General features: G+C 29.5%; 3 protein-coding genes across 5 annotated transcripts; 2 read left to right on the top strand and 1 right to left on the bottom strand.

The window, feature by feature from the left end:
- The first annotated feature begins 5604 nt into the window (after positions 1–5604).
- Positions 5605–7799, top strand: LOC123305772 (peroxiredoxin-2-like). Its single transcript, XM_044887590.1, has 4 exons — positions 5605–5923; positions 5976–6093; positions 6154–6559; positions 7383–7799. Exons 1-4 carry the CDS (start codon positions 5722–5724, stop codon positions 7428–7430), a joined length of 774 nt encoding a protein of 257 aa, XP_044743525.1. The 5' UTR covers positions 5605–5721; the 3' UTR covers positions 7431–7799.
- A 1210-nt stretch (positions 7800–9009) lies between these two features.
- LOC123305757 (chromatin assembly factor 1 subunit B) lies at positions 9010–12748 on the bottom strand. The gene is made up of 3 exons (XM_044887572.1): positions 12504–12748; positions 11697–12430; positions 9010–10182 (listed from the first exon to the last, which is right to left on the bottom strand). Exons 1-3 carry the CDS (start codon positions 12624–12626, stop codon positions 9126–9128), a joined length of 1914 nt encoding a protein of 637 aa, XP_044743507.1. The 5' UTR covers positions 12627–12748; the 3' UTR covers positions 9010–9125.
- A 322-nt stretch (positions 12749–13070) lies between these two features.
- Positions 13071–16327, top strand: LOC123305778. 3 transcript variants are annotated; one of them, XM_044887601.1, is made up of 4 exons: positions 13071–13141; positions 13647–13894; positions 15397–15410; positions 15691–16327. In XM_044887601.1, the coding sequence occupies exons 2-4, from the start codon at positions 13682–13684 to the stop codon at positions 16022–16024; spliced, it is 561 nt and encodes a 186-aa protein (XP_044743536.1). In that variant the 5' UTR covers positions 13071–13141; positions 13647–13681; the 3' UTR covers positions 16025–16327. The 3 variants fall into 3 exon arrangements, with proteins under 3 accessions (XP_044743536.1, XP_044743537.1, XP_044743535.1); XM_044887602.1 differs by lacking the exon at positions 13071–13141 and adding an exon at positions 13245–13266; XM_044887600.1 differs by lacking the exon at positions 13071–13141 and adding an exon at positions 13306–13582.
- Positions 16328–17963: the final 1636 nt, after the last annotated feature.

Genomic DNA, 17963 nt, shown 5'->3' with positions numbered 1-17963 from the left:
ATGGGCCCCCAGACCCAACGACCAAGCCCGGCCATGAAGCTATACAATATTTGATGGTGTATGGTAGGATATTTGTACCTATTCACGTCTATCTATTATATACAAATAAATATAGATGATATCATGTTAGAACTAAATCTCATTGATAGATATTTACTTTAAAATTTAATATTATTGCATGGTACATTACCATAAAATTGTGGACACATTGAACTTGGTGGTACCAAATTTTATCAGATTAGTTATAGGCTCTAAACTTCCAATCTTATAATATATATAGACTTTTCAGCTCCTCAATCGGCTACCTTGGATTGTATATTTAAAAATATGTTTATAAACCATGATAAAAATAATTAAAAATTTATCCAAAACGGCGTACATGCAAATTTGTAATTTAATTCTACCATTAATTTTAAATTTGGTGATCACCCGTAAAAGTTTGAGATGACAATGAGTGGCCTACATGTAAAAAATGTTGATAGGCGTCTTCATGTTCAAAAATAAAAATTTTTTGTATAAACGCCCAGATCCAAATTTATATCCTCAATTTAATGAGTAGTATTCGAGCTACGGACGAGTAGTATCAAAGCTACTCATTTTATATTATTGTTATAGTATTAGATAGAAAAATGGTTTTCTGTGAAACTTTTTTAAACCGTTCCCCAAATGTTCTTCGTATCGTTTTGATCAAAAGTGTAAGACTACAAAATTTTTTAACGAATAGTTTTCGCTTTACGGTCGATCAAAGTTACACATTATATTATAGTTATAGTATATGACTACTGTGTGTGTGTGTTTGTGTAGTGTATAGTTTATATTGGGTTGTGTTGTTTGTTGGTGTGTTGTACGATGTATTATTATTAAGACAGTAGTCATATACTATAACTATAATATAATATGGCGGATTTAATAATAATAAAAATTAACTTAACCTATCGATTAGGGTGTCAAAGTAAAAGAAATTAAAAGGAGATTACAAAAATTTATATAAGTTATATGTTTAAATTTAGTTAGGCACAAGTGAAAACAAACAATTGACTGATTTAACTGTTGAAATACCATGTATAGACAGTGTTGATTACTCAATCGTTTGTTTTTTAAAGTCATTAAAGTAAAGAAAGATAGCTAGACATACATACATGTCACAAACCTAACTGATATTCCCATATAAATACATACTATCTAATATAATTTGCGCATAATTGCAACTCTCAGGGTAAACAGTGATGCTTACGAAATGAAAAATGTTTCAAACAAATGTTGTTAATTTTTTTATAAGGAACATTTTTTACATTTAAACTTTTGTTCTATCTCTCTAATGGTTTACAAGATGGGTTCTACGGACCCAAGGCTCAATTGACTTATCTATGTGGCTCATTTATTAACTCGACCTCACTTTTTATGTCCTGAGCACCCTATAAAAATGTTGATTTCCTTTTTGTTTTTGAGTTATCGTTTTGACTGACAGACAGGCGGACAGACAACCGAAAATGGACTGATTAGGTGATTTTATGAACAACTATACCAAAATTTTGTTCATAGTATCAATATTTTTAAGCGTTACAAACTAAACTTAATATACTATGATTATTATATTTCATATATACATGGTATAGTAATAAATTGTTTGAATATAATATAATAAGAGGGTTTTATTATATAGTGTTAGGACACTAAACAGTCTAAAATAAAAAAATAATAGCCCGACTGCGTTAAATAAAGTCGGGAAAGAATGAAACAAGTCCAGTAGTTTATATAGCTAATTTAACATTCAGAGCTCATTAAAATTTAGACCGATTCAAATCTTCCCATTAACGAGCCCCGTTACAGTCGCTAAGTAAACTACTGGACTTGTGTATTTTATTTAACGTAGTCGGGTTTTTGATTTTTTGTTATTATTTATTTATTTTCTTTACATTTCTCAAACGAGTAGAATCAAAATGTCCTACACACCGTTAATGCAATAAGAAAGAATACAAGCGGCAGGACTTAATGCAATGTGTCATTTTTCATGGATGTGACATTCAGTGCATCTATTTATTAATCATTTTATTTAGAAAAAGATATTCTTACTGTGTTAAAGAGCCTATGAGCTCTGGTAATTTCGAAAAAAATCGTAAACTTATTATTGTCTTAGACATTCAAAGTTATCTAAAATCAAATATCAACGATAATTTTTTATCTTTATATCTTCGGAATATATTGATGATAAATATAAACAATTAAGATAATGATCATTTAATTCATGTGTAGGTAACCTTATCAAAAAGGTTATAATAGGTTATAGGTACACAACACTTGAACACTCTAGACCATGACTAGCATTATTAAAGAGTAAATATAAAATAAGAGTCGATAGAGTATAGGTATATAATAGAGGGTGAATGATTTTTTAGATGGGGTGAGAATGAGAGTGTTATTGTATAGGTGATCCGTGATGGTAATAGTGATCCAGATAGGGGTGAATAACTGATTGACTGAGTACTTGGTGCTATATAGTGAGTACCGATAGTGAGTTGAGATGAGCATGAGATGAGGTAGATATTTGATGATAGTCGTCAGTCATATAGCCATCATTGCTATACCATACCACAAGTACATCTGTATATTTTCACATTGAGTCACCAAAATCTTGTATAAGGGTTTGTGATAAATAATAGATAGCTGTAGGTGGATGGAGGTAGAAGTAGAGGTAGTACCTTTTAAATTATCATTATTTATCATGGTTCATCACCATTTACATTTACTTTTATAATTAAATTTTAATATTAAAAAATATTATTGATTCATCTTTTTAAATCAATTAAAAAGCATATTGGAAGTCTACCGAGGAGGTAGGTTTCATGGCCGTTTTGTAAAAGACATAGTCTTCGGAAATGCAAGATATAGGTGTATAACATAATTGGAAATTTTTGTTGTTGTCTATTTCTCAATTAATGAATGAACAATATTTCAAGTAAATTTGTCTATCGATTTTTCATACCAAAATTCTGTTCACTTTGCCTCATACTTGGTTTAATGCCTAATCAAACAATAAATTGTACATTCTATATTCTGAAATACAAATTATTATTCTTCAAAAAATTAAATTATTTCCTAAAATTTACAATATACAGTGTGTCGCATTTAAGATGAAGACATCCTCATATTTTCGTTATTTATAGGAATTTTGCATAGTCATACAGTTTTAAACTCAACCTACTACAAATTGTCAACTAGGGTCGATTTTTAATATTTTGTCTAGCATCAGATAATGTAAGAGCCAGGCCAAAAAAAATTCGTTAAATTTACTAAAGCTGATCATTTAAAGTTTGGTTATAGTAGTTGTGTACACACACATATTTCGGTCAGTCAAGCAAACGATAGAACAGTCAGATATATGCTATCGAAGAGGTTAAGTTTTACATGGTACTAAAATGAATTTACTAAAGCTGAAAATTGTTATACAGATTGTATATTGCATATAGATAACAGTTATGACAGTCAGTTAGTTAAACGTCATTTAGAACAGGGCTGGTCAGTCAGTCCTTATTTATGAACAATAAATAAATATAATTCATTTATGATTTCTGTGGTATTTAAATGAATTTATTAAAGCTGAAATACCATTGCAATCATAAATGAATCTTATTTATTTATTGTTTCAAGAAAAAGTTGTTTATTTTTTTATAAGGAACATTTTCTACATTTAAACTTTTGTTCTATCTCTAACGGTTTACACGATGTGTCCTACGGACCCAAGACTTAACGAATTCAAACGTTCGAATTCTAAGTTAATTAAAAATGGCGTTATAGCAACACACTACCAAGGTAAGAGAGAGATGACGCGAATTTACGGCCAGTAGTTGTCTCTTTCTATAATTTCTACAGACCCATTGAAAAGAGGCAGATATTGGCCACACAGTCGCTTTGTCTATTTTTACAGAGCGGCAATCTAATACGGGTATTGCTCAATCCATTCTCTATGTCTTAAAAGCAATAAAAACATGTGTAAAACACAGAGAATTTAAGCTTTCTGTCTTAAACATTGTTATTAATAGGAATACATTTAAACATATTTTTAACAAAGAAAAATTAAGGCTTTAGAATGAAGTTATCCGTAATTACTAACTCTTCAGGATTTTGTTTGGAGTGCTTAAAGATTATTTTAGAATTCTATCAAGTTCTATAACTTAAGTTCTTATCATTTGTTTTTAAATTTGAAAATGGCTTTTTTGAAGTTCAAAATATTAAATTGTTGATATCTCGAAAACGATTAAAAAAATTGGGTTCAAAAGAATGATATTTTAAAGCTGGCAAAAAAATGTATTTACAAAAATTGGACCAAAATTTAGCCCATCTATCTCTTACTAACTACAAAAAAATATACACTTTTTTCTGGGCACTCGCACCATATATTTTATCTATGGCTCGAACAAAATTCGACGAACATTTTTTATTTTGAACAAAACTTTTAAAATATTCCTATATCCATGGTCTGAGCCATTGAGCAAAGCAGAGCAATTGACTAACTAATATTCTTTGATAAAGCATGTTGGCCATCTATTAACAGAACACTAAACTATTAAAAATACACGTCATGTTATCCAACTTTCAAACATATTTCAATAATAAATGTGTATTAGAAAAATCGTAAAAAATGAAAAACAATACAATAAATAATGAATAAATAATATTTTTAATTAAATACATATCAATTAATATTAAAAATACAATGTTTAAACTTTCGTAGCTATACGTCATTATAATCAAATTTGAATAATATTTAAGGATCATTTATAGTTTTTAGTTAAGACTATGTTACAGTTGATTACATGTCCTTGTCGTTCGTCACATTTTCCGTGTGCACATACGTCATCCAATGTACGGATAAGAGTGTCCGTAATGGATCAGCCTTTGCTAAGAGAAACAAACACATTGGAATTGACATGTAGCAAAAGTTCATAATACGCGCTAATCGCTACAAGTTTTTTTTTATTAAGCTTTTATTGTTTTTGGACTTCGATATATATTATTTGAATAAGCCATGGTATGTAAATGTAACAAGAACAACCCCTTTCAATGCCATTCATGCCACGCTTATGTCATTGCGTCAATCCAAATTGAGTTTAGAACCACACTATTGCGTTTTAAAACGACAATATATACTACACTTTCTTTTTAACTACACTTAATTTACTCCCCAAAAAGAGCGCCCAATGTATTCTGCACCCTGGTTATTACTACTATTTAATATTACCGATACGAAACGACGATTTATGTCAATTAATATATATATATATATATATAAATATATATATATATATATATATATATATATATATATATATATATATATATATATATATATATATATATATATATATATATATATATATATATATATATATGTATACATTGGCACTTTTCTATAAAAATGTAATGATTTGACAACAATTTATTGTAATTTAGGTAAATTTTTCATTTTTTTAAATTGGTACTACTCATTGCATTAAAGTATTATAATGACTCGTAGCCAAAATGTTATATATTTTCCTATGCGACATACAATGTATTGTAAAACGGGCTTTAGCTAAATCTGTACATCTGTAAAGTACTTTAAACCGTTAGTAGAGTTATCTGAAAACTGAATACTGAATAGTTATAATAATTATTATCTGGATTCGTATCGTGTAGTTTATTTTGTATGTTCGTATTAAATTAAAGTTATTAAATAAAAGTATGATGAATTTCAATAAATTCATAATTTTTTACATCCAATTGTTATTTTTTATATCATTTGAATACAACAATTATGTAGTAAATGCTGTTGCACATAGTTCTGAAGGTGAAACATGTTATTCATACGCCGGTGGAACTGTTTATCCACAAGAAACTGACCCGGCAAGAACTGATCATAAATTACAATGGACTAAAGCAGTTAGTAAGTGCATTGAATTACATTTTATTTAATTATTAATAATTAATTAAATCAGTTTCAAGACCAGCGCCTGCCTGGGAAGCAACAGCTGTTATAAATGGAGAATTCAAACAATTGAAACTATCTGATTTCTTGGGAAAATATTTAGTGTTCTTCTTTTATCCATTAGATTTGTAAGTGAAAAATATGCTCTTAGTATTAAATAAAATATTAATAAATATTGGCTCTTTTAGTACATTTGTGTGTCCAACAGAAATATTAGCGTTTAGTGATCGTTTACATGAATTTGAAGCAATCAACACAACTGTCGTGGCATGTTCAGTTGACTCACATTTCACACATTTAGCTTGGATGAATACACCACGTGAAGAAGGTGGTCTAGGACATGTCAAAATACCAATCATATCAGATTTAAGTCACAAAATATCACAATCGTATGGAGTTTATTTAGATGACTTGGGACATACATTACGCGGTTTATTTATCATTGATAATCGTGGTATTTTACGACAAATTACTATGAACGACTTGCCTGTTGGACGAAGTGTGGATGAGACATTGCGATTGGTACAAGCTTTTCAATATACTGATAAGCATGGTGAAGTGTGTCCAGCTGGCTGGAAACCAGGACAGGATACGGTACAGTATTATTTTTTGTTATTCCTTTAGGAGCAAAACTACAGTTCTGTATACGCTGACTGAATTTTTGCTCCATAGCAAATTCGAGCTCGATAGCAAAACATTTAGCCCGTTTTTGCTCCATAGCCCTTTTTTAGCTTTTAAAATATCGACTAAATCGTATTGGAGACGAGAAATTATATTTCGGAACAATCTCAATTAATCCATAATCGAAAATGGGTCATTAAATCGCAAAATCTCCGGAATGGCTCTGAAATAAAAGCTTTTCATATAAAATATCACGCAATATCTGAAAAATCTCCCACCCAAACGATAAATGAACCCTATTATTTTATTTTTGGAACAAATTACCTTATATACCAATTTTATCAAATTCCGAAACAAAAATGTGTGCTGTGAAAATTTGTATTGTGCGAATTTAATCAATAAATACAAAAATTGTTTCTCTTTGATAATTAGATTAGTTGTTTCTGAAATGTAAACTAAAGTAGTCTATGAAAGATGATATCCCAGAGTAATTTCTACAATGCAATCAATCAGAAACGTGTATCCCAATCGCAAAATCAATCAGATTAATTTCGTATATTTTTATTATTTACAGTATTAAAGACCCAAAAATCCCTTCAGCAAATTACAAAAAATACAGAAATTTGATCTGATTCGTATAAAAATAATTTTCTTAGGTCATCGCGAACTCTCTTTTCCGTATCGTAGCTATTCATATTTTAGAATGCAGTAGACTAGTTAGCTGCTTATAACTTGATGAAATGATAATATATTGATAAAGATTTAATAATAATAATTGATATTATGTATATTTCAGATAATACCAAATCCAATTGAGAAAAAGAAATATTTTGAAAAACATTAAAATAAAGAAGACTGAACAAGTGAACAAGTAGATTATGATTATAGACGGTAGAATAACGAATGCTCTCAATATCTATTGAACAAAATCATATGAAATGACATTTTACAATACAGTACATTTAATAATTAATTTTAATGTTTGTAAATAATTCAACAGTAAAGCAGTAATAGATAAATTAACCCTTAGTTCTTTTTTCTCAGTTTTTATTACTACAATTTATTTTTAGAAATATAGTGGTATGGTGCTATGCAATACGTTGAGTTGAATTCTATTACTGCTTTTTTTTTTACAAAATGTATAATATATGTAACGTATGTCTTTTGTACGTATTCGTACACGTAATAAAACAATATTTTTATTAAGTGTTTATTTTTGAAAAAATCATTTAATCTCACTCCCAGTTCCATCCAGTTCAATAAAATAAAGCCCACTCTCATAAGTTTTCTCTTAATTATAAATGTTTTTTAAATTGGTTTCCTTTGGCATTTAAAAATCTACTTGATTATTAATTAATTATTACTTAATAACTAAATAACGTCCGTTAAATATATTAATTAATTGCTTAATTGGGGTTTCAAAATCATGCTGATAAGCATCACCAGTACTCATGTCATCTTAAATACATACATAGAAATGGAATGTCAAACTTTGCTGGATAGCACGCTGACATATTATTTAAAAACAGAACGAGCTCGGAATAAATCGAATTTTAGTATTTGAACAAATAGAAAGAAACGAAAAAATTCCACAGAAACCGGGACTCGAACACGGGTCCTCTAGATATCCTCTCGGTAGTAGCCAACTCGCGTCACTCCTATTCTATGTAAGTGATTCAAATTATAAGTAAGCTCTTCGTGTGTTTATTCTATTTTAATGTTTGTGTATACAGAACACACAATGTATCACTTAGAAATTACATATTTTTATAATGAAACTAATTTTTACATTTATTTCAAATTTTTATGTACTTTATATAAGTCATAGTCTCTCATATATTTTTAATAGCTCAACATTATACTATTTAAAATGCTATAGAGTGAAAGGTTGGCACTTCAATGGAAAACGCACATTACGCATTTTCATTTACAAAAATTGAAAGAAATGAAAAAATTTACACAGAACACGGGCCCTGTAGATATCTGGTCTAAGACCTAACCAACTCCGTCACTCCTCTTCTACCTCTAACGGTTTATAAAAATGGGTCCTACGAACTCAAGACCCAATTGACCTATGTTGCTCATTTACGAACTCTTCCTCACTTTTTACGTCCTGAACTGAAAATGAACTAATTAGGTGATTTTATGAACACCTATACCAAAATTTTGTTCGTAGCTTCAATATTTTTAAGCGTTACAAACTTGGGGCTAAACTTAGTATGCCTTGATATATATTACATATAAACATGGTATAATAAATGTAAAAATTTAGTTTCATAATACAAATATGAATTTTGTTACACTATGAAAGAAATGAAAGGTTTTGTAAAAAATTTAAAATATTTTATTGATTATTTACAAAAGAAAATTTTCGTATCCAACTGATATTCGATATGATAAATAAAATCAATGTTTTCGTGTAAAAAGTATTTTATATATATTTAATGTATCGTTTATTTCATATTATCGTCTATCAACACTTGAACACCACCATTCTCCTCAACATCGCAATGGATTTATTCCAAGATATCATCTTATCTTACAATATTTTCTTTCTACTTTTACCTTTTGGACTTGACAATGTTATAAATGTAACACGCCTTGGTGGTTTTGGTGTGGTTACAGACGCAGATGATGAAGCTGTATTATCATTTTGTATTTGCATCTTTGTATCATCTTCAGTATTATCATTTTTTTTGTTATCTTCAACTTTGTCAATGTTTGTATTATCTTTATCACTTTTATCATTATTAATATTACTATCTTTAATATTATTGACGTTTTTATTGCTATCGTCTACATTGTCAGTATTTTTATTATTTTCAACATTTTCAATATTTCTAGTATTATCTGGAACATTAACAATTTCTTTATGACTGCCTTCAACGTTATTATCAGTGTCCATCTTCTGTGTATTTTTAGAATTATCTTCAACATTACCAGCATTATTATTGTTATTTGCAACATTATCAGTATTTTTATTATTAGCTTCATCAATATCAATTTTTTTCTGACACTCTTCAGTATTATTATCAGTATCAGTGTCCATCTTTAGTGTTTCTGTAGTATTATCTTTATCAATGGTATCTTGAGTGGTGTCTTCACTTTCTAAATATAATTTAATATCTTGTGATGCTTCCTCAATACAACATGCCTTGATTTTATTATCAATATCAACATCCATCATCGTTGCGGGTGGTGACATAAGATTAGGTTGTTTTTCAGTCTCATTATCTACGATTTCAATACTGCTAGTTGTTTGTTGTGGTGGTTTATATGGTATACCCAATTCTTGTGATTTAAATAGAATTAATGAACAAAAACCATCCGTTGAAGATACAGCAACAATTTGTGCATTAGATGACCATGTTATGTCTGTGATTCGTGTATAATGTATATTTGTAATTGTTGCAAATGGTTCACATTGCTGTGTATCATAGAATGTAATTGTTGTTTGTGATGCAACAGCAATAATCATACGATATGGTAATGGTATCATTGGTGGTTGTGGACCATCTGCACGTAATTCAAATAGTATTGGACAACATCGTACAGCCACTGTAAATTGATCTGGTGATGGTAATGCTAATGTTGGTCTGAAAAACAAAGGAAAATAATTAATCAAATTTTGGATGATAGAAGGGAGGATTCGAAATAAATCTGGGGCTAGTAAAATAGGATTTTTCGAAAATCGAAAATTTTCAATAAAGCTCCGTACCTACAATGAAAAGAGTAAGTCGAAAAGTAAATGTTACAACACTACTAAATCCAAAATTCCGATATTATAAATTTTCGATATCAATACAAACAAACAAAAAGGAATATGCACAAACTAGACGTTATATCAGTGCTAATTCAAAAATTTCTCCATTCTACGGCCAATAGTTATTAAATTAAGCAAGACTTCAGAAATTTTGATATTAATCGAGGAAATAAAAGTGAAAAAACAATCTGTCTCAGGAATCGACTCCGCGTCAAAAGTTTTTTATGGGAGCCAAAAAAACTATTGGATTTACCTATTTTGGACGATTCTATCAAAACTCACCGTTTTCGAGATATAAGCATTTAAAAATTTTTTTTAAAAGTTATTAGATATTATAATTTTGAATGATTCTAAGCATTATTTGACTCTTGATAATTTTCACCAAATCTCACCGTTTTCGATATATAAGGGTTTGAAAAAAAAGTACGGATTGAAAATTGGTATTCATCAATTTAATATGCTCGTGGCCTACGAGAGTTATATTAGATTATTAAGTTATTGGCACTTAGAATAGAAATATCGATCTTATGAAAAAAAAAAAATAGATCAGAAATGTCGATATTGTGGAAACAAAGTTTTGGTACATCTGTCTGTTAAATCGATAACTCGAAAACAAAAATAGATAGCGAGTTGAAATGATGAAAATGTTATAAACTTAAAGTGAAATTCCGAGCAAAATTGGTCATGTCAAATTCTGAAAAAAACATTTATTAAGATAAATCGACCCTTAAATTCAAAAATTGTACTTGAGTTGGTGTTGAATGTATAGATTCCGACAGATCGATTAAGAATCATTCTTTCAAAGCTCAATCTTGAGATATTTTTTTTGTTTTTCATTTTCCGAGACCAATACTACAATTGACTAACATTTCGAGAATCTCAGAACTCCTATTTCAGAGGCTTTTCCAAGCCTCTTAACACTCTGAAGATGGATATTTCACTCACAATATAGGAAAAATTAAAGTTGTTTGTTTCATCAACAATAAGAAATTTGTGATCAATTAGAACAACTTATTCAATTTTTCATCAAATTCAATTTTTTCCGAATATCAAATTGTTTAATACAGGTTATCAGCAAAAATTAATATTTTAAAATTATTCCGGAAAACTTTTATTTAGCTCAAAAAATCGCAATTTTCAGATTATTGTGCTTAGAGTTCGGTTTAAGTTTGAGTGTCTTGAAATGAATTGAGTAACAATTTCTAAAAACGAAAATGATTTATAATGCCTAATGAAGCTCACATTACATCTAAAACGCATCAAAATTTACTATCCTAATCGCTAGACATTCTGTAATTGAACAACTGTAATTGTAATTAATACTTTATAACATATTTAGAAACTTACTGTTTAAATGAATATCTTGTGTAAACGTATGTAAAATATATCTTCTTTGGACAATGTTCAGATTCAACAGAGCCAGCTGGGGCTATTAACAGCTTACCATCTGGTGAGAATGTTAATCGTCTAAAATACGATTTCAATGTATCATCATGATACAATCTACAAGTTTGACCATGTAATGGACTCGTTTCGTTGAATGGTAATGTACCTTTGCTACTCTTGGAAATCATACGTTTCGTATTTAAATCAAACACACGACATACACGATCACTACTTAAAGTAGCACAATATTGATTCAATGGATCCCATGACACACCTTGAACAAATCCTTTGTGATTCGGTTGTAGAATGTGTTTTGTTTTGTTTGTAATGTTCCATACAATTGCTGTGTTATCAACAGATCCAGATAGCAGTTGTTTGGAATCAGGACTCCATGATATATCATATACATCATCCATATGTCCTCGTAATATTTTATAAATGTACCAATTCTCTTTATATTCTTCATCATTTTTACTATTAGTCTCATTTGCGTCTAAATCTTTTTCAAAACATGGTGTCTGATCAATATCTTGACGTTGTTTCCATAATATGATATTCGATTCATCATCACCAGCAGCTAATAGTTCCCCAGAAGGTGACCATCTCACCACATTTACAGCTTTTTGATGTTTATTTAAGTCAGCAGCCGGTTCAATATTGATAGAACCATTTTCATCAACTGTTAAATGCCATATCTACATTTAATTTAATTTAATTAGTTTCAATCAATAAATATCTCTTGTTCTTACATTGATACCGGGTACTTACCACAATATGTGTATCACTTCCTGCAGTAGCTAATCTTGTAAATTCATCAACTTTTGGTTGAATATCTAGGCTAAATACAGGATCACGATTATTCCAACTGATTTCGGGTATTATACACTTCATTTTATTTTAATTTTTCTTTAATATTAAAATAAGTCAACAACAGCAACTTCTCATTAACCTTCGTATACAAATGCTTTATTCGCGCCAAATTTATTGTACAAAGGACTGGCCGCATTCAGAAGATTCAATCAATTGATATTCATTCTATTATTTTTTATAAATCAGTGGCGTCATTTTGGATTATTAATTAAAATTGAAAAGTTTGTACAATTGGAACAAAGAAGAGGGACTTTATAATTTAGTTTAAGCAATAATTAGGTAATAATACAAAGTGCTCAGATTTACTAATTTGAATTGGCATTGTGATAACTGGGTATATTTTTTGCGTTTTTTCTTCTGAACGCGGACTATGTTCTTAAATGACATATCGATATGCTTTGTTGTTTTGTTTCCTATCACCAGATGTCAAGGCGATCATATTTTGTTTTTAAATTATTATAAAAGTATAAACTAACATGTTTTTAATATTTTCAATTCACTGTCACATGCTTTATTATGGAATAAAAGATTATTTTGTGAGTCTAATGAAAATTTCTAATTTTACTAACAATTTTTAAAATTTCAAATTCACCCTAATATCTAGATCAATTTTTTATATTATAAATACGTATTTTGACTCGTATGAATTAGCTAATATATCGTATGTCGTAATTACCTACTTTCCTGATACATACAATATCGTAGTGTCTATTACCACCAGCTACGGATATCCGTGCCCATAAGTTATTTACCTAACTAATATGTATATAATATATCCGTGCCTATACTAGCCGTGTCTCGGATTGATAATTTTATCTCGTATGGTCTCATCCTGTGATGCACGGATTGGCCATGCCTTTAATGGATTCGAGTTAGCACACGTCTGCGGGTTTTTGGCCCCTGCGTTCACCTTGTGATCCTTAAAGGCATGAATATCCGTGGCTGGTGGTAATAGCCTCTCTCATACAATATACCTGGTACCTACTTATCTACTCTACTGATTTGTTGTTACTCCTCGCTAATTCTTGCTGATACTTTTAGGAAGTAAATAATTTTTTCATTTGTATGCTCGGATAATGGACATACATGGAATTATAAGATTCAATAAAGATGAACTGAAGAATCTAGAAAAATCAGTTAACTTACAACATCCGAATAATAAACAAAAGTGGGGATCAGTAACAGAATGGGCAATAGAAAGACATACTCGAAAACCAAACAAGAATCGACTGGAAACAATACACGAATTTATTATAGAAGAGAGTAAACTCTGTGATATAAAACGGAAGGTAAAATATTAATTTCAACATAATAGTATCTTTTGATTTTTTCCTATTGATGATTGTTAAGCGCATAATTGACGCCGCATGGCGTTGTATTGGCTATAGACAGACAGATGTAATTTATTTTAACAAAAGTTAAGAAGAATTTTATACTTAACGAGCTGAAATTAAAAAAAATTAAACAGGGGTCTTTAATATTTTTGTAGTTGAGAACTTCGAAAAATAACATTTCATAGTCTAAAACAACGGTACTCATCTTCGCGAATCTAAGTTTTTTCTGGGTGGCATTTTTGTGGGAAAATAATTACTCTTTAATATTATCTATTAGCTAATAATTTTAATTTGTGAGACATAAAATTAAATATGGGAAAGGTTTTAATTATTTGTAGTTTGTTGAAGCTTCGCTTGCAAATTCTTAAAGCTATACTAACATTATGAAACGCTTTTTGCACTAGTTCTTTAAATAGGCAAGTTTTTGGCAAAAATTAACTGCATTCTATTCTTTTGAATATTTTCGTGCTAGATCGGCTCCATGTACCTACAGATCCTTGAATCCAACAGGGGAACATACGTTCATACAGCGTCCGATACATGGGGGGAGGACATAGGTTCTCAAGCTCACTCTACTCCATAACTGGTAATCGATAGATTAACACTTTAAATTAGAAAGTTATCATTTTTCCGCAAACCGTACAGTTTAGGCAAAAACGATTTTCCAATAAATCCAATAAAAATGTTTCGTTTTTCTATAAAGACCATTTTTGTTCAAATTGAATAAACAAACGCACAAAAAGTTAGGTTTTTTGCTATCAATTACTGTCTTAACTATTCGGTTTACAAAAAAATGTTTAGTATTTATAAAGAACAACTTTCTAATTTAAAGCGTTAATCTAATGTTTGTCAGTTATGAATCAGAGTGACGTTAAAATTGAACCTGAAAACTTAGATAGAATTCGATGCCGGTATAAGATGTGTCCCTTTGCATTAATATTTTTAGTTGAAGCATTTTTCTCGATCGAATTTATCGAGTTTCAAGCATATGCCAACTTAAAAAAGACACCTTGCATATGGTATGAGTTTAAAGGGCGGCAAATATTATTTTTGCCCAGAGCGGCTAAATAGCTAGATCGAGCCCCGCGTACATAAATCAACTTAGGATGTGTTCAAAAGCCAACTGGGCGTTTGAATATCTTTTTCAAACGCATTATATTATAATTTTCGGCGAATTCATCGGTTTGCCCCTCCTCCCTACATGCGCGGCTGCTAGAACTGTGGACTAGTATGTATGAAGTTTTTTTTTCGGTTGTCTGATTTTCAAAAATATTATTTGACAATTGAAAAATGCTTACTACTTATCCATGGCTCCACGAGTCAGAAGAAAATTTTATACTTAATGAATTGGTCACGGAAGGAAAAAGTTTGCACACTAATGCAACTAAATGATGGATTTAAATTTTACAATTTGAATAACATAAAACATTGGATTGAAAATATTTGTTTTGTTTCAGTATTCAAAATCCATGTAAGTATTTTTTGAATTAATTTGAACTTGTAAGAAACCTAAAGCAACCATCCTTCAGTCAGTTGTTATCTAAAGATTTCTTCAGTATCTACGTAATCCAAATTGAATTGAAAAATTATAATCGGTAATAAGAGTTCCCACTGGACCTGAACTACCTCCTCCCCTCTCCTTTGGTCAAAAACTGGATACACACAATAATCAAGTTCATTAGTCAATCATTCAATATTATAATGTTATTTAAAATTATTGTGATTGTTGGTAATCTTATTAATTTTTGTAGTTTTGAACCATTTTCTCAATTTGAACCATTTGAGGATCGAGAAATATATAAATATATTTTAATACATAATTATGAAGGTGAAGTTGTTGGTAAAAAGATATGGCAGGAAATGGAGATGGCTATTTTTCCAAATCGTAAATGGAAAAGTTTAAGGAAGCGTTATCTCCAACGTTTAATCAAAGAACCTTTGCTTAGTCAATTTGTTACAGCAAAAGGTAAAGCAATTTTATTAAAAAAGTTTAAAAAAAATAAAAATAATAAAAATAAAAAGAACAAAATAAAACAAAATGAACGTGATGATTTTTCAATAAAAAAGCATATAAAAATTATTTAGCTGTAAACTTAAAAACCAGTTTACAGCTAAATAATATAAATAACTAAAGAGATATAATATATATTATAAGTATCAAATCCTAGTAATCGAATACGACTTTTGATTTTTTGTAAAAAATATGCTAATATTATAAAAATGAATATTACGTCAAATAAAAAAATAAAAACTATTATTAGCCCTTTTAAAAGCATTCCAAACGATTTCCGAAAAGTTTATGTAAGTCTATTCAAACGCGAATTCAGAGGGGGGTGGGCAATCAAAGCAGTTACCCCCTTTGAAAAATAAGTAACCTATAATCGAAAGAAAAAAACAGTTCTTGTAATTTTTTAACAAAAAATATAAACAAATTATAAAAATTCAGAAAAAGTTGTTTTCTTGATTTCGTTAAAATTAATATGTAAATTTTTAATTTTAAGGAATTATAAAGCGGTAATTGAAATAGATTTAAATGCTCAAGTTTTGATTCTCATATACTTGAATACAAACTCAAACACATTTCTTTTTAATTTATATTAATTTTTTTCGGTAAACATTAATTTTAATGGACTAGGTTAATTTTCGTTAAAATAATGCGCACCGTGATAACTTTCCTTCAAGGGGTCTTAGCGAGGCAAACTCAAGATGTGGGTGCTCTAAAATTTTTGATTATGATATTAAAAACTAATATAATCAGAAAATGAATTGCTTATCTATTTTGGTAGTGCCGGATTAACACATGTCGTGGCCCATAGGCAATGCAATTTTACGGAACCCCTAAGCGTTATGAAAACGGGAGACTTCCTAAATCAACTAGGGACCCTTCCTCTTGTGTGGGACCTTCTGATAAAAATTTTCTTTTTCTCCCTATTTTTTTTTCATTAATTAACTTGGGACCCCTCAGAAAAATTTATCGTTACTCCCCAGGGCACTTAGTCAATGCGGGGTCACTAGGTAGTTACCTACTCCACCTGATGATTAATCCGGTAAATTTTGGTTTGCAATATGATGATTTCCTTAGGCTACACTGTAATTAAAATAAGCTGGTAATGAAATAGGTAAAAAATATGAATGCCATCTAGCAAGTGACGGCGTTATTATTTTCTTACAACTAGTTTATGATTAGAATATAAAAAAAAACAAAAATATCTTATTTTTTATATACTTTTTGAATAATAAAATTATTTTTAGTTAGAATCTAACTAGTATATTTTTATTTATATCGTTGTTTTAGTCTTAACTAAGTATTAGTTCATAATAATGACGTCATAATATGAAAAATACAAGTTTGAAGTAAGTATAAATGTGAATGGATGGTAAGTCAGTATGATTATGGTAATAGGGTAGTATACTATGGACATCTAAAATGGACCACCAGTTACTAATTATTATAATATTTTATATCCATTAGTACTTGACAGAGGCAAAAAACTAATCAACTACTTTATACAAAGCCTAACTTGATTGTAGTATTTTACTTTTCATATGTAAATTTTAGGCCCTGTAGGCCGTATCAGCTATTTTGCAGATTTTTGTTATTGGTACAACCAGGGCCGGATTTAAAATTCTGCCGCCCTGGGGCACTGAAGAAAATGCCGCCCTATGACTGAAATTTTATTTTAATAGTTTTGATATCTTATTGGAAATAAATTAATTAAACTATTTTAATAGTTTTCACTTAAATTTGCTATATCATAATATACAAAATTTTAATTTGATACATAATGCATAAATTATATTTCTTGAAAGATGAAATGTTTATTTAAAAGAATTAGTTAATTATATATTGTATAGAAAATGTTTTCTCACTTTCCAAATTTTGCCGCCCTAGAAAATTTGCCGCCCTGGGCACTAGCCCCGATTGCCCCTAGTGTAAATCCACCACTGGGTACAACCACACAAAATAATGAGTTTGAATTACATATTTATAATTGTGTGCGAATATTTATAAAAGTGCGAAGTC

The sequence above is a fragment of the Chrysoperla carnea genome, chromosome 1 (genome assembly GCF_905475395.1).
Source record: "Chrysoperla carnea chromosome 1, inChrCarn1.1, whole genome shotgun sequence".
Lineage (NCBI taxonomy): Eukaryota > Metazoa > Arthropoda > Insecta > Neuroptera > Chrysopidae > Chrysoperla > Chrysoperla carnea.
The sequence above is the reverse complement of the archived record's forward strand: the minus strand, read 5'-3'. Positions and strand labels throughout refer to the sequence as shown.

Coding starts and splice junctions, on each gene's coding strand:
- LOC123305757 (XM_044887572.1), bottom strand. CDS start 12,626: ATGAAGTGTATAATACCCGAAATCAGTTGGAATAATCGTGATCCTGTA. Junction 12,431..12,503: donor GAAGTGATACACATATTGTG/GTAAGTACCCGG, acceptor AATTAAATGTAG/ATATGGCATTTAACAGTTGA. Junction 10,183..11,696: donor ACAAGATATTCATTTAAACA/GTAAGTTTCTAA, acceptor TTTGTTTTTCAG/ACCAACATTAGCATTACCAT.
- LOC123305778 (XM_044887601.1), top strand. CDS start 13,682: ATGGACATACATGGAATTATAAGATTCAATAAAGATGAACTGAAGAAT.
- LOC123305772 (XM_044887590.1), top strand. CDS start 5,722: ATGATGAATTTCAATAAATTCATAATTTTTTACATCCAATTGTTATTT. Junction 5,924..5,975: donor ACAATGGACTAAAGCAGTTA/GTAAGTGCATTG, acceptor TAATTAAATCAG/TTTCAAGACCAGCGCCTGCC. Junction 6,094..6,153: donor TTCTTTTATCCATTAGATTT/GTAAGTGAAAAA, acceptor TGGCTCTTTTAG/TACATTTGTGTGTCCAACAG.